Genomic DNA, 16,259 nt, shown 5'->3' on the forward strand with positions numbered 1-16,259 from the left:
CAGTGGATGGGGGGAGGGGGGTTGTTACTTTGTGAGGGTGAAAAGGGTAACTATTGCATTGTTCTGTACACCTGAAACTAACAATAAAAAAAAAAAAATCAGAAAATAAAATAAACCAAAGAAAAAAAATAAAAATAAAACAAAACAAAGAACCCAACAAAACAGTGGAACTATCAGCCACAAACAAGATATTATCATGTAAAATACAAGACAACAAAATTTTAGCTTGCTGAGTAGGATTTCCCAAATAATTAAAAGAATTTGACATGGCTATGGTTCTTTAAAAAAAAAAATACAGACTTATGTTCTCAATAACGTCTGAAGATGAAATGCAATTTCCTAATAAATCACAATAAGACACATACGCACCTTTGTAAATACTTTCATGGTATAGCACAAATATTTCACTCTGGGATCAATGGTTGAATAAGCAGATAAGAGCCTCGTGTTATGAAGGGCCTGTTTAAAGGGAAATTACACTATAAGGCTATCCAATTAAAAGAAAAAGTTTTAAGCTAGAATATTCTGAAAAGGTTTACACTGTAATTTATTTTAGGGTGAAAACATTTAGATCAAAACTAGTATTTTTCCTCCAGCCAAGCTTCATTAACTTATTAGATAATAGTTAAGTTATAAGTGACATTTGATTTCATGATTTTCATTATGTTAGTATGTCCTTAGTTTGAACATTCCTAGAAAATAAAGGCTATTAAAATAATCAGTTCCCTTTAAATAAATGGAAGATTCCCCCAGCCCACCTTGGCATTATTTAAATAAAATGCCCTGAGGAGCCAGAGAGGTCCCATAAAGCCCCAAAGTAAATCAGGTGAGACCAAAACGGTGGGCAAATGCACACAATCTAAATTTAAAACAAAGTTCAAGCCAAACATATGGATGGACCTAGAGAATATTATAAGTGAAATAAGTCATACAGAGAAAGACAAATACCATATGATCTCACTTATATGTGGAATCTAAAGAACGGAACAAATGATCAAACTAAACAGAAACAGTCTTCGAGATACAGAGAAAAAACTGATGGTTGCTAGACTGGAGTGGCATGGGGATGGGGGAAAAGGTAAAGGGATTAGAAAGTACAAATTAGTAACCACAATATTGCCACGAGGATACGAAAGACAGTTTGGGGAATATAATCAATAATGTTGTTGGCCAGCCAAGTGGCTCAGTTGGTTAAGAGTTGGCTTAAGAGCACGAGCTCTGAGCAACAGGGCCACCGGTTCGATTCCTACATGGGCCAGTGACGCTGAGCCCAAGCTAAACTGTCACTGAGCTGCCAACAGGTGGCAGGATGGCTCAGCTGGTGTAACAAAAAGATTGCCTGTTTGATGGTGGGCTACGCCCACCCACAACTAAGACTGAACTTGGCACCTTGAGCTGAGCTACCGCCCAGATGACTCAGTGGATAGAGCATGCTCTCTTAACAACAAGGCTGCTGGTTCGACTCCTGCATGGGATGGTGGCTATGCCCACCCGCAACTAAAACTGAACACAGCATCTTGAGCTTAGAGGCCACGAGCTGCCAACGGGAAGCCAGATGGAGGGCGAATGGCGCCCTCCACAACGAAGATTGAAGAACAACAACTTGGCTGGTCCCCTTCCCTGATCCCCAACACTGTTTCCCTCCTCCAAATCCCCAATAAAATCTTAAAAAATAATAATAATAAAGTAAAAATTTTGTAGGGTGTCAGATGGGCACTTGTCTTATTAGGGAGACCACTTCATGGACAGTGTAGATGCCTGACCACTGCTCTGTACACCTATAGCTGAAGCTGAAAAATGTTGAACGTCAACTATAATTTAATATATATATACATATATATATATATATATATATATATATATATATATATAGTCACGGGATGTGGAGTACAGCATAGGGAACAGAGTCAATGGAATTGTAACAGCTATATATGATGTCAGAAGGGTAGTAGATTGGGGGAGGGGAGTTATCACTTTGTGAGGGGTGTAAATGTCTAACTATTACATTGTTTTGTACACCTGAAACTGGGGGAAAAAAAAAAATAGGTCAAGCCAAACAAAAAGTGCCTGCCACTCTGATCTCATTTTAAATGAACACTAATATTGACTTAATTCTCCATTATATCCCCAGCCTCAGATGGCCAGGCACATAGAAAACACTCATAAATAACTACTGAAAGAATGAATAAGATGAAATGAATGACTTAATTATACTTGAGATTTTGTAAATTAAGAGACATTCATTCCCCTTAAATCTCCCTAAAGAACAATCCTCGAGAAAATCTTACCAATGTGTTATACAAACTGATGTCCACTTCCAGACCACTTCTCAAATGGAAGAACTTTACAATTGGCACCTTTGCTGTTGTAATAGGTAAGATGTTTCTCAGACCTAGGTTGGGAAATAAGATAGTATCACTAAATACAGCATTTGGACATGTAAATTGCTCCTATGTGAATGTTCCAATATAAAATTATGTAAACCTAACTCTGGCCTGTTTCACTGTAGTTACTATAGTCAGAGAATTCCCTGTTATTAACACACACCTGGGAAGACTTCTCTGGCAAAGCTTACATTTGTTAAACACATCCATATGTGAAGTACAACCATCAACAAGGCAGCTAACTGTCCTCCAGGAATCCACTGGAGGGAGGGAGAGAGGGAGAGAGGGAGAGGGAGAGGGGGAGAGAGAGAGAGAGGGGGGGGGAGAGGGAGAGAGGGAGAGGGAGAGGGAGGGAGGGAGAGAGAGAATGCGCATGGAGAGAGAGAGAGAGTGTTGTGTTTGTGTGTGTGTGTGTGTGTGTGTGTAGGGATGTCAATTTCACAAACACCAATACAGGAAACTAGTTGAGTCTAGACTACATGGGCCCTATCCATTCTCTTCATATGACTATATCTAATATAGAGAAAAGCCCATGGGCAATCATTTGAATTCTTAAAGCAAAAGTTATTTGTCATGAAGCTAGAGGTTATGAAAGTAAAAGGAAGGAATCAACTTCAACAGGAGATGATGAAATTGCCTGAGCTTTGAAAAAGAAAAGAGAACAACAGGTAAAAAGCAGAGGCTGAGGGGATTTACCAGGCAAGGAAAACTGCACATGGGAAGGGTCGATGTCTGAAACAGAACAGCATGTTCAGGGGACTTCCATGGAACTGTGCAGGCTACAGAGTGGACCTCAGGAGGAAGGGTAATAAGGGAGAAGGCAGGCTGTCACAGTAGGAGCTCCCGTTTCCTGAGTACCTAGAATCCTTTACAAACATGACCTCCTAAGACTATTTATCTAACAGAGGAGGCAACACAGACCCAGAGAAATGAATTGCTTAGGAATAGCAGCTGATGAATTGTGGAGCTGGGGTTCAAATCCAGGTATGACTGATGCTAAACTGTTACTGAACCTAGTCTAGGACAGGCTAATTATCACTTCATCCATTTTGATGATTCCAGGGGTGCTGATGTCAACAACCAAGAAAGGAGACTCAGGAAGGAGGTAGTAAAGAGGAAGATGAGTTCATTCTGAGATGCTGGAGTTTGAGTTTCTTCTCAGAGAGTTTAGTGGTGACATCAAGAGGGCAGTACACAGTGATCTGGAACTCGGGGGAAAAGTATATAGATGACAGAAATTTTAGCACAACAGGTTTGTGTGGGCGACAGAGGAAGTCTAACTTATACTGATGGGGATAAGGGCAAAGAAACACATATTTACTGAATACTGAGCATATGCTAGCTCTGTACTTTAAAGAACTTTCTTAATCTTAAATGCCATTACTGTTATTACTACTTTACAGATGAGGAGCTGAGTGCTTATAATGAGGCTGAGTGACTTTCTGGGATCACATAGCCAGCAAGTAGGGGAGCCAACCAGAGAGTCTGATTCCAGAACCCCCACCAACTTCTTTGCTACAGTCATGTTCCCATTCTAGAACCTGGCACTGTTAACCATTATGACACTTATGAGCCCATCCTCCGGGCTTTGTTCACAGCACATCATCAATGCTTCTTATTTTGTCATTCCTAGGGCTCCTTTGTTAGTGTCCTTCATTTCTACACGCAGAAATTAAAGCTTAGTCTCAACTTCTCTCAAATGATCCCTTGGAATTCTGTTTTATTTTTGGCCTATCTCTCTCTCTTTTTACAAGGCTTTCAATGCAAAACTTTTATTTTGGTGTTCAATCCTTTCTAGTTCTTACTGGACTGTTAAGTAAGGTTATCTTGAAGATTATACCTTCAGAGCAAACTAAACCTCTGTCTCTACACTGGTGTTCTCTGCAAACATTCCCATTTCTCAAGCACCTAGACTTCAGTCTGACTCCTTATTTCCTACTTATAGGTACCAAAGCTAGGAAATTTCCCTTTGAAATCGCTCACATCTTTTTCCTTTTCAGACCACTGGCACCTGGTTAAGGTTTTTTTTGCCGTTACTAAGATTATACTTTCCCTAAGAGACTATATTAGCTGCCTAAAAAGCTTAAGTTTTCCTCCTCTCCTGAAGAAACCTCAGTGGCTTCTACGTATCTACAGACTTTACCTTATCTCCTAATAATTTCCACTTGAAACTCCTCTGTAAATGTACCAATCTTCTCACTGTCCTCCAAAATGTATACCGTAATTCTCACGTTTATATTCATGTACTCTTAGGGATAACTTCTCTTCCCATTCTTTTCAAATCATATAGATCATCATCTGAGATCAGAACAAGCCCATTTCTTCCGTGAACCTCCCCTATGCAAATGACCCACTCTATCCTCAGAAGTTTTTTAAGTACTTAAAAAGACACCAATAATGGAAATATGCTATAAATAAGCCATTATACTTAATTTAACTGACATTAAATTCTACGTATGGAAAACACTAACAAAAGGAAAAAAATATTTTTAGCAACAGTTTAGAGTTACCTGAATGTTTTTTGAGGACTCGTGCCAATTCTTCAATAGTTCTTACACAGTCCAACCCCTGCAACAGAAATGGCACGAACTGCTGTATCAAAAATGGAAGACAGGCTTCTAATCTGGTTATAGTTTCCATTATCTTCAGAAATAATGAAATTAATTTTAACTCATTTTATACACATTTTTCCTTTTTAGGTGAGCACTGATTGGTATTCATAGGAAATATCCTAAGGATACAACCCCGCCCCATACACACTATTTACGAACTGCTTTTGGAGGCTCAACAAAGGCTGAAATCAGAGCCCCCAGAAAAGTCTCTGAACCAGTGGGGACCTTTATTTTTCCCTGTAGGTGATTACGTCACTAAGAAGTACCCTATGTGCCAGAAAAAGTAAGAAAGAGCTTCTGTGCCCTAATTCATTCTGGGTAGACTTTCATTATAGTTTAATTAAGAGCTCATGAACTGCTGTGGAGAGTGATTAAGCTCAGATTATTTCTCCTAGTACTAGCCAAAAATATAACATACAAAATGAAAGTCATGCAGCAAATATGAATAATATTTCAACTAGATCTTACTTAGGAACATTTGGGCTGATCTTTTTCAACATAAGCCTTTTTGATGGTTATATACATCCCAGAATATTTTTGAAATGCCTTGAGAACTAGCTTATAAGTCACATAAAAATTCAATCTTGATGATGTACAATAAGGTCATTGTATATATCGGACCCTATCTTGCTTATCCAATTTATTCACCAAAGTCAGGCTAGATAACTTTGGGTCATTTCCCCAAATTAGATCCATCCTCAAAAGGCTTGAAACTAAGACAAGGAATAAAAATATCCTGAGCAACAGCAGCATCACTCATTTGGATATACAGCATTTGAACTGTTGTTAAATGTTTAACAAGAGTAGGGATTTAGTACTTCTCAGACTTTATACCTTTCCACAGTAATTTTTATTTTATAACTGCCTTCATATTCATTAGGGCTGGCAAACCTTTTCTGCTTTGCAGGCCATATGCCCTGTTGCAACTACTGAATTCTGCAGTTACAGACTGAAAGCAAAGCGGCAGTAGAACAGGGGTGTGAGTCTGTTCCAATAAAACTGTATTTACAGAACAGACAGTGGACTGAATTGGCCTGTGGGCCAGTTTGCTGACTCCTCACATACATGATCCAAGCTGACGTGCATTAACAATCTCCTGAGGCAAGAGGACCAGAGTTATCATTTCCATTTTATCAGCCAAAGACCACATGTGTAGGGACTGATGAAACCACGTCTGTCTCAAATCTAGGTCTCTGGACCTCGAGTTTTATACTCTTATCATTATACCACATTGCCTGCCTGCTAACAAACTTTTCAGAAAACCTTATGTGGGTGTATGCATCTAAGTCAGCCTGGTGGCCATACCAATAGGACACTGGAGAGGCTGGTTTGGCGTTTTCAGAATTCCCAGATGTCACTTTCAAATCCACTTTATATTACAGGTTAAAAGCAAAAGCCTTTCACTCCTCATATTCATCTCTAAACTTGTTAAAGTATTTGGCCGGATTGTGCCAAGTGGCATACTCCATATGATATGCCCTGATAAATTTGGAAAATACCAAGCTGCACTGTCAGTGAAAGCTGTGAAATCACACTGCCAAAGCAAATGGAAGTGTATGTGGTCACGGTACCTCAGCAGTTTCAAGTCCATTAATTGTCATACAGACGTCAAGGTCACTCTGTTTGAACCCAAATCCATTTTTGGAGGAGCCAAACAAGCTCAATTTTGTTCCTGTTAGGGATATATGAAAAGTAATAACTAGTTACCTGAGAACATTTAATTTTCAGATCAAAGCGGCCCTCTCATGAATCAAAATACCTAGTTAACTATTCTACGAGTATATTAATCTCATTAGAAATATGTTCTCTTATTAACCAGTCATTTATTATATTTTCTGTCAAAATTTACTTTAAATAAACATATAGAGGGTATCACAGACTACTAAGTGCCACTTTATTCTGAAATGTAAGAACATTTTCAAGAAAAATGTGGATAACCTCAACATATTTAATACTACAAGCTTACTATTTTCTGAATAGACTCACTTTTTAGAGGCGTGAACTCTGACTCTAAACAGAATACTAAATGAAACCTGTGATATCTGCTAAGAGAAATCCTACACTGCAACAGTCTTTTCTGTTGGCACACTAGGATTGGGCAGCCCAAAGACCAACCTAGGTATGTCACAAAACAACTGAAGGCGCGCCCCCATCACTGCAAGGTCACATTCTTGTTCTCAAAATTAACATGTTTATAACATATGTACACATTCTGAAGGAAAGTCAGGCTATCCTTCTTTTCTTAAAGGTAAAAAGTTTTTTACCTGGAAACTCCTGTCTTATGAAACTTTCTAGGTTTTGCCGAATATGTTCACGAGCCTGCTCTTCTGAAATAGTTGGAGAAAAATCCTCTGTTTAAAATAAAGAGAAACATTGAGAAACAAAGATTGTTCACATTCTCTGAAAAACTATATTTAAAAAAAATAAAGCCTAACTGGCTTAAGAAAATAAAATCCCTGAATTTTGTGTCTTCTCGGTAGACACCAAAAGCAATGTTAAATAAAGAGAATGCCTTAAAAAAAAAAAAAAAAGATTCTATCACTAAGAACTGCTTCTGACATGTAAACTAATCTGAACAAGGTTCCAGTGCTGGATTTCACAGAGACCTAAGGCTCTATAAAGGGCAGCCTTCAAGGAACTCTCTCCGAGTTTGAATACAAAAGTTTGAGAGCATGTGAATACATCATTTTTCTAAGGAGAACCTATAGTTTCCTTTCATAGCTTATAACCCCCAAAAAGGTTTCAAAAATAAATCATTAGTTAAGAACACGTGTTTTCTAGCACAGACATACACCTCACGATGTAGAATGTAATGCCTCAAGTTCTTCCACTCTAAGCAGTTGCATGCCTCTCCTTTAAATGTTTTTTCTTTGTAGAACTTTAAACTTCTGTATACCAATGCTTCCCCAAACTGGTGTTTCTTAAAGGGCTGTTATGTAGGCTATTAAATAGCGTTAACTAAAAGTATCCTATACTTGGGCCGGCCGACTGGCTCAGTTGGTTAAGAGCTCACTCAAGAGTGCAAGCTCTGAGCAACAGGGTCGCCGGTTTGATTCCTGGCCTGAGCTGAGCTGCTGCTGAGCTGCCAACAGGTGGCAGGATGGCTCAGCTAAAAAAATAAATACATAAAAAAAATGAAAGTATCCTATACTCAAATTTTGGAAACGCTGTTTTTAAGAGTTAAATAAATAATTTAACATTTCCCAGACGTCTTTATTATGCTAATGTGCCCTGTGAATCTCTAAGGGGTGGGGGGAGGGAAGTAGGTAGAATTATTCCCCAATTGATCTGGGGAACACTTCTTGTCCCGAAATACTACTAACTGTACCTAGAAATACATTTCAAGAAACACCAGTTGGGAAATGATAGTACTCAAATCTTAAGACTTAAAAGATCCTCCCTCCTTGTCTTTAATAATTATTTATTGTGTGTCTCAAATGGAAAAGGATACACAGAACACTGTAGATACAATGGAGAATGGAATAGACTTAGTCATTATAACGGGGCTAACAGGTTAGTGATTCAGGTGATTCTTGAGAAAACACCAATGTAACATTTTCACAAACGAAACGAAATGTTAATAACTCACTATAACATTGGATGCAAACTTGATCTAGGATATGTGAAAATTTGGGTGTTAATGGTGGCAAGGGTTCCAGCTGGATTCTCTTGAAGTCTTCAGGACAGTCCTTCTTTAGATGGCCCTCTCGTTTGCATAAACTGCACACTACTGTAGGAGACTGCAGGAAGACGGCAAAAGCAAAACAAGATTTAAGATACAACTTTATTTGCCAAAAAAGGGATCTTCAATCGTTTTTTTTTAAAGTACACTCTCCTCTTCACTTTCCAAAGGAATGGAAATATAATGTGCAGCCACTCTAAAACTATCTGATATGGGGACACCCTGATGGCACACTCAAGAGGAGAAGACAGTTATTTTCATTACCAGCAGTATTCTGCTTCTCCAGTGCAAACTGGGAGGTGTACCAGGTGGTTGGTTGTACTGGAGCAAAAGACCAACTCCTTAACCACTACCAAAGCAGGGGAGGAGCTCCGGTCTAGTATACAAAATTGGAATCACGTGCGTTACAACTGTTTCAGGTCTCCCAGTTCTATGTCTAAGAGTGGCACTGATTACCTACCTTGCCTTTAGTGAAGATGAGTTTACTAAATTCATAGAGGAAATCAGACGGACCCACGGTTGAGTTTTCCTCGCGTACATTTTCTTCCTTAAGACTGATTTTATTAAGTTCCATTCGTACTGCTCCATCTACATCTTTTCCATGTTCTTTCAAATCTTCATACTTAGGAGACCCGCTTACTTCCTCATCCTCTTCAGACAAAGCATCCTCATCCCCTGATCCAGTGTCAGCGTTGTCTAACTCATCATCATGAGCAATGTCGCCCTCATCTTCCCTTTGAGGAACGGACAGCCTGGGTTCTTCATAGTCGTAGTCGTCGTCCTCTTCCTCGTCTTCATCGGACTGAATGGCTCCCGATGTCTGGCCCTGGTTTGAAGGGGCAAAGTGGCTTAGAGCATCTTCTGGTTCATCAGTGCCTTCTATACTTCCTTCATCCACATCAGCCTTGCTATCTAAAGTAGCGAGTCTATCGCACTCTTCACTGATAGGATTTTGGAAGCCTTCTAAATCCAAGCTGCTGTCTGTCTCAGCATTTCGTGTGCTACCAGAGATGACGGGCTCTCCATGTTTGCTACCGCTTAAACCTCGATCATCAGCAGTCACAGGAGGCTGTCCCTCTCTTCCAATTTTTTCTTTCTCAGTTTTACTTCCTGTTTCTTGATGATGTACTTTTACATCCTCATGGTCATAACTGACCTCTGCCTTGATACAGTCTGAGTTTTCCATGTGTACACTGACATGTGTGTTTCCTGTTTCCTCTGATGGTGGGCTTCCAAAGCTTTCAGCAGTCTCTTTAAGAGTAAGTGCCTCTACCTTGCAGAGGTTTGCAGCTGAACTGGCAACACTGGGACCTTGAACCAAAACTGAGTTTTCAAATTTATCATTTTTTGCTTGTACTTTTGAGTCATGTTTTGCTACTTCTTTAGACTGTTCTGAAATACATGTAACAGTACTCAGAGGCTTTGGAAGGGTGGATTTTGTAATTCTGTGTGGAAGAGCAAAATATTTATATGTTGTCCTTAAACAATGAAGTATATATTCAAACACAGGTTGATTATTTAGGGTCCTTGCCACATTTCTTTTAACAGAGTAGGGATCTGTAATGAAAAAAAAAAGTCCACCACTGCATACATTTGTACTTCATGTTTTAAAAATTAGCCTGCTATTGATAATACAGAAAACAGATAAATAGTAAAATTTAACATGTATGTTAATGCTTTTAAAAAATTGGGGACGGGGAGTAAGAACATACAGTTTAAGAACAAAAAGAAATGTTTTCTTAAATGTCTGCTCTATAGAGAACCCATTCTGTTCAGAACCAGTACCCCTTCCCTATTTTGTTCTGTGACTGTGGAGGTAAAAAAGATGTCATCAGTGTGGCTCTTGTGCCCTGGGGAAGTGAGGGCTTCCCACCAGGCTGTGCTGAGTGCTCTGTCTCCCCACTCAGCCAGGCCTTGTGGTTTGTAGAGCTTACCTCCACTCTTCTGCCCTGGGAAGCCCATCACTGAACTGGCTGGACTGAATTCAGGGGCGAGAGGGAGGCACCAGGAAGAGACACCACTTCTCTCAATCTTTTCTCCTCCCCTAGAACTCCAGCAGGTTAGGCAATTGGCCAGAAGAGCTGAGCCAGAGAAACTGCAGGGGAGGGTTTAAAAATGTGAGATCCCCATGACTGCACACAGAATTTATGCAAAATGCAAAAAACCCCTCTTATGCAATATAAAGCTTGAAAAAAAAAATCAAGCAAAAATCAGAGAGTTCCGTTTAGGAGGTTCTTGAAATTATCTGAAGGAGGAGAATTAAGATTTCCACAGGAGTTTCATTCAACGTTCTGATTCTGAAAAGCTGAGAAGAGCTAGTCCATTTAATGACATCTATGGGGCACATCTGTGTGTCTTTTATACAATGATTTCAGTTAAACGAGCCTTCACTAGAAAAAGTGTTTTTTATGAATAAATTCTAAATGTTATTGCAGATATTCCAAAAAAAACTATCCTTGCTATGGTGAGGAATTCAACAAAGAATATTATTTTTCATGAGAAAAACTATTTTCCTTAACTTTTGCAAAACTGAGTATCAATAATAATCCATGTAAGGACTGAATCTAAAAGTTCAGAAATGAGAATAGTAAAAGAGGAAAGAGGGAATTCACACATCGCTGGGACAAAACTTCTTAAGGGTTTAAGTTGTTAAGCAATTTACAAAGAAAGCAAGGACTCAGCCAGCCATTTTTTTAGTTGCTTAAGTAATTAAGGTGTTTTATTGCTGCACTTAAAAAACCCAAAATGAACAGTCAGTTTGGTCCCTTGGAATGACCCACTGTAACACATGCAAGAGTCTAACTATTTATTTCACTTTTGAGGTCAGGCCTACCTTACATGTAGGAGCTGAAAAGAGACTGAAATAAAAAGCATGCTGTTAGACTGGCACCTTAAAAAAAAGGAATTAAATATAAACATTTTCAGATACCTTCAATGGCAATGCGTTTTTTGGGCCAATCCTTTGATTCACGAGATATCAATTCTTTGACTCGGATACTTATCACTAAATCAGCCAAATTAAATTCTAAAGCATAGAATCGAAGCAATTCCACCCAGAGCTGCCCAACTGGTACTGAAGGCTGGTGTTTTAAATCAAATATTAATGATACCTATTAATAGCAAAGAGAAAACATACACGTTATTTCAGATGTTGGCACAATCTTAGAGATCATTCAAGCATCAAATTTTTAAAAATCTGAAAAACCTTAGCAAAAATATGAATTTGACAATCCATTAGATAAATCGTATTCTAGGTTCTGTTTCGCATGTGGGAAAATAGCATTCCTTCACTGCACTCCTGGGATTGGAGTATTTTTAAATCTAGTCATTATTATAGGAACAGACAGGCAGTTGTATGTAATCAGGCAGCTCTCCTAATTTTGAAGTCTTAATGACAGTTGGAGAGAACTGTGCATCCATGTCTACTACTCTCAGCACTGAGCTCTTCCTGTTTCTGCCACCAGAGGGCGCCTTTACAGGTACACACACAGATAAGTGGCAACTAAAGGTATAGAGCAAAAGGAAAAAGGTTCCTCTCATTTGTTCTGAGAAGGTGCATTAGCTCACTGAATTGGTCCGTGATAAAATTGATCTTAAAGTCAAATAATTCTTGATTATCAGAAATTAATACTAGTTTTACATTCACAGACTCTTTGACAAGTTGGAGCATACTGTGATGTAATATAGTAGAAAGTGCATAGGCCTTAGAAAAACAAAAAAGGGTCCAAAATTAATTCTGCCACTTGATAGTTCTTAACTGCTCTGTGACTTGGCTTCATTCTCAGCTGGCAGTATAGCACAGTGGCTAAGAGAACTGGCTTTGGAATGGGACATGCTTAGGTGTGAAATCCAACTCTGCTATGTACTAGATGTGTAGGATCCTGGTCAAGGTATATAAGCTGTCTATGCCTCAGTTTCCTCATCTGAACAATGGGGATCACAGTACCCACCTCATAGGGTTGTTGGGAGGACTGAGTGAGAGAGTGTCTGTAAAGAGCTTAGCACAGTGCCTGGCACACATGTTCAAAAAATGGTCGCTATCATTATCTGCAGAGTAGGGATGATACCACCTATAACACAGGATAGTTACGAGGATTAAATCAGAAACAAGGGAAAGCATCTAGCAGACTTGGTTGCTCTCTGTATTTTTTTTTTCACTTAAGTATATATAGCCTTTCAAATACAAGAAATCCATTTATCATTGAAACATAATGTCACAACTGTAAGATGCTCTTAAGAGGTAATCTAGTTCAACTCCAGTATGTCACAGAAGAAGGAACTGAAGCACAAAGAGTTGACATGACTTGTCAAAAGTCCCACTGCTTGTCAGTGGCAGAAAGAGAACAACGTCTCCCATCCCAGTACAGTGCTCTTTCACCACACCATGCAATTTCAACAGTGTCTAGATCTCACTGAATTTCAGAAGTGGCAGCATGATTCATCTTTCCAACTAGCATAAATGTAAAGATAAAGTATTTAATTGGACTTACAGAAATAGGTTTTCCTTCTAAGATATACAGATGTTTCCAATTGCACTTTATTATATCAAACTTCAAAACAAATGGTATGGTGGTGTAGTAACTACTAAATCTCAAACACAAAAGTTCTGTCAAATAAGACAAAGTCTTTGGGTGGATTTACAAAGCAGAACTGATTGAAAAGGGAAGTTATCTAGGTCCCAAGCACTATAGTTGAGGACACAAAGAAACCCCCAGAAACTGAAAGCCTCCTTAAATTTCACCCCTTTATCCATAAGCCATATTCAATATTACTAAGGGATTTTAAGCATCTCACTGAAATGACCTGATAATATTATAGCATGGAACTTAAGAGACCTTTGATCTATTAGAAAAGTGATACTTAAGCTGTTATTGTTTTTTTAAAAGTAGAGAACACTTTCTTTTTTGGCACTGAGTTAAGCATTCTGTAAATCAATGACCCTGTGAGAGGTACCAATACCATCCCCATTAATAGGTGAGGAAACTGGGGCACAGAAAGATTAAGTCACTTGCCCAAGGACACACAAGCTAGGAAGTGGGAGAGCTGGGGTACAAATTCCCATATTGTGGCTCCACAGCCTGTGCTCTTATCCATGACTGGAACCCCAAACAGAAAACAGACAAAAGTGGTGCTGTTCTGGTGACAGCAGGGGAGAGAAGCACCACCTCCCTCTTTTATTGTAGAAAACACACTGGAGGATCTATGACTCACCACTATCTTCTCATTTTAGGCACGGACTAGAAGAGTGACATGAGTTATTTATGTAGAGCTGGGATTAAAACCCTGCTCTCAGAAGTATTTTGTGGATATTATTGTCATTTCAGCCCCAAAGGTTTATAAGGAAGGTCGTGGGGTCAGGACATTCACCATTTTGGGGCAGAATCCTAGTCTTATTACTAGTATAATTACACTGTTCAGATTTTTGTTTGAAATTCAAATGGTAATTCTTTCCTTGTGTATAACACCCCCCGCCCACGCCTAATGGTATGAATGAGGACAAGTTCATTAAAGTATATACTTATTGTTATTTTAGTAATTTGAGGTTAACTTCTCATATATTTAAACCTCATAATACCATCTAAGCACTTTGAGGATAGGGGTTTATTTTTGAATTCAGTATCTTTCAAAGGACCCTGCATACAGACAAATGACATAAATAATTGTGGATCCAATGATCTGAACTTTACCTTTTCTCATTACTTGTCTATTCAAAGAACTGAACAGAATGGAAAATGAAACATTCATGAAATGGTTAAGATAGCTGAGGAGAGAAGAGGAATGATTAACTCATAAACTCTACAATTAATAACTGGATTAAAACTAGATGGTAAAATTAGAAATCAGAGAACAGACCTGCCCCCTTTTAACGGGTATTTCTTTTGATGCCTCCTCTTTTGCCATGTCTGCATCCCCTGTGGCATTATCAGTGTATTCCCAGACCACAGTGTCTTTCTGAATGTCTGTAAGGTTGAAGTTGCCTAGTTTGTTTAATGAGAATCCTTCAATCTAGGAAAAACCAGACACACGTTATCATAAGGCAGAAACAATTTTATATCAGTTAGAGCATATTAATCCTGAAAGAAATGAAAAGATAACATACTTATAGCTCACTGAAAATATAAATGGTATCTTCTGTGGAATACCTCTGAGACATCTGTAAATTTAAAAATAGTTTTTCAAGTAAAAAAGGTTTTGATTTGCAAAAGAAATGATTCTGTGAAATAATTCTTTTTTTTTTTTAAGCTGAGCCACCCTGCTACCTGTTGGCAGCTCAGTGGCTGCTCAGCTCGGGCTGGACTTGAACCGCTGTTGCTCAGAGCTCAAACTCTTGAGCGAGCTATTAACCAACTGAGCCACTCGGCCGGCCCTAATTCTTTAGTAAATAGTCTAAGAGAAGGCAACATGGCCTAGGCCTAGGGCCATGGATTCTGTAGTAAAACTGTCTGAGATCAAATCTTAGCTCCCTCATCTACTAGCTGTGAGGCCTTCAGCAAGGTACTTCCTTTAGGCCTCAGGTTTCTGTAAAAAGGGATGACATTAGAACCTCCTTCATGAGATAGTTGTGACACAAAATTATAGACACAAAGGATTCAGATACAGGATATGGCATGTAGTAAATGCTCAATAAATGTAAGAAATTTTTTCCACTGATATTGTTGAGATGCAAATTGCTAAAGAAAACAGTCTGGGCTCAAGAGGTCTAAAAAATGTGGAATAAACTTGAGCAGGTTTCTTTATTGTACAGTGGGAAAGCCTTTACACAGGTTAATGTACATAATGAATTGTGGGGTGAGGTGCGGATGTGGTATCCCATTTCCCAATTGTTTTTCCACATTAAATGGACTACTCCTTTGGTTTAGCAGAGTAGCCTTTCTAAAACAAAGACATCATGTTGTTCCCCTGATAACGATTTCCTACTCAGGATGACGCTCCCAGGCCTTTCCAGGGCCTGGAGAGGGCCCACACAATCTGGTCTTTTGCTACTTCTCTGACCCATCTTTTCCTGGCTCACAGCTGACATCTGCTACTCCCTCTGCTTCAAGGTTCTTCCCCCTAACAATCAGATAGGCCACTCTCCCTCACTGCATTCAGGCTCTGCTCAAATATCCTTTCCTCTAAATAGCTTCTTCCCTCTCACTTTCTGCCCTTTTTCCCATGGTTTCTTTTTCCTCAGAGAAATTACCACCATTTGATAGGTACTTATTTATCTCTCTCACCGCACTGGATATATAAACTTGAGGAAAAGGAAGCTGTTTTGCTCACTGCTCTAACTTTAGCATCTAAAATAGTGTCCAGCACAAGTAAAAGCTCAGTAAGGACATACTGATCATTCGAAAGAATGAACTACTCTCCTGTACAAAACACTGGAAAATACCAGGTGTGATGACTGTTTGTTAGATGTATGTATTCAATATTTTTCTTCATTGTGGCTTATGTCTTTATTTTCTTGATGACTTTTGAAGAGTGTAAGTTCTAAAGAGTTTCTCTCAGTTGGTTAAGAGCTCGCTCAAGAGTTTGAGCTCTGAGCAACAGTGGTTCGAGTCAGCCCGAGCTGAGCAGCCGTGAGCTGCCAACAGGTGG

At 39.0% G+C, this 16,259-nt stretch overlaps 1 protein-coding gene across 8 annotated transcripts in view; it reads right to left on the minus strand.

Moving 5' to 3' along the window:
* TUT7 (terminal uridylyl transferase 7) overlaps positions 1-16,259 on the minus strand; it is a 62,279-nt gene that overhangs the window by 28,582 nt on the left and 17,438 nt on the right. For all 8 annotated transcript variants that reach the window (XM_019625508.1, XM_019625510.1, XM_019625503.1 and 5 more), the window contains 9 exons: positions 14,532-14,684; positions 11,608-11,788; positions 9,139-10,235; positions 8,586-8,736; positions 7,261-7,347; positions 6,568-6,668; positions 4,895-4,952; positions 2,289-2,392; positions 370-459 (listed from right to left, as the gene is read on the minus strand). In XM_019625508.1, the coding sequence (XP_019481053.1) occupies positions 370-459; positions 2,289-2,392; positions 4,895-4,952; positions 6,568-6,668; positions 7,261-7,347; positions 8,586-8,736; positions 9,139-10,235; positions 11,608-11,788; positions 14,532-14,684 (2,022 nt within the window). The remainder of the gene's footprint in view (positions 1-369; positions 460-2,288; positions 2,393-4,894; positions 4,953-6,567; positions 6,669-7,260; positions 7,348-8,585; positions 8,737-9,138; positions 10,236-11,607; positions 11,789-14,531; positions 14,685-16,259) is intronic.

This window comes from Hipposideros armiger, unplaced genomic scaffold (genome assembly GCF_001890085.2).
Source record: "Hipposideros armiger isolate ML-2016 unplaced genomic scaffold, ASM189008v1 scaffold_632, whole genome shotgun sequence".
Classification (NCBI taxonomy): domain Eukaryota; kingdom Metazoa; phylum Chordata; class Mammalia; order Chiroptera; family Hipposideridae; genus Hipposideros; species Hipposideros armiger.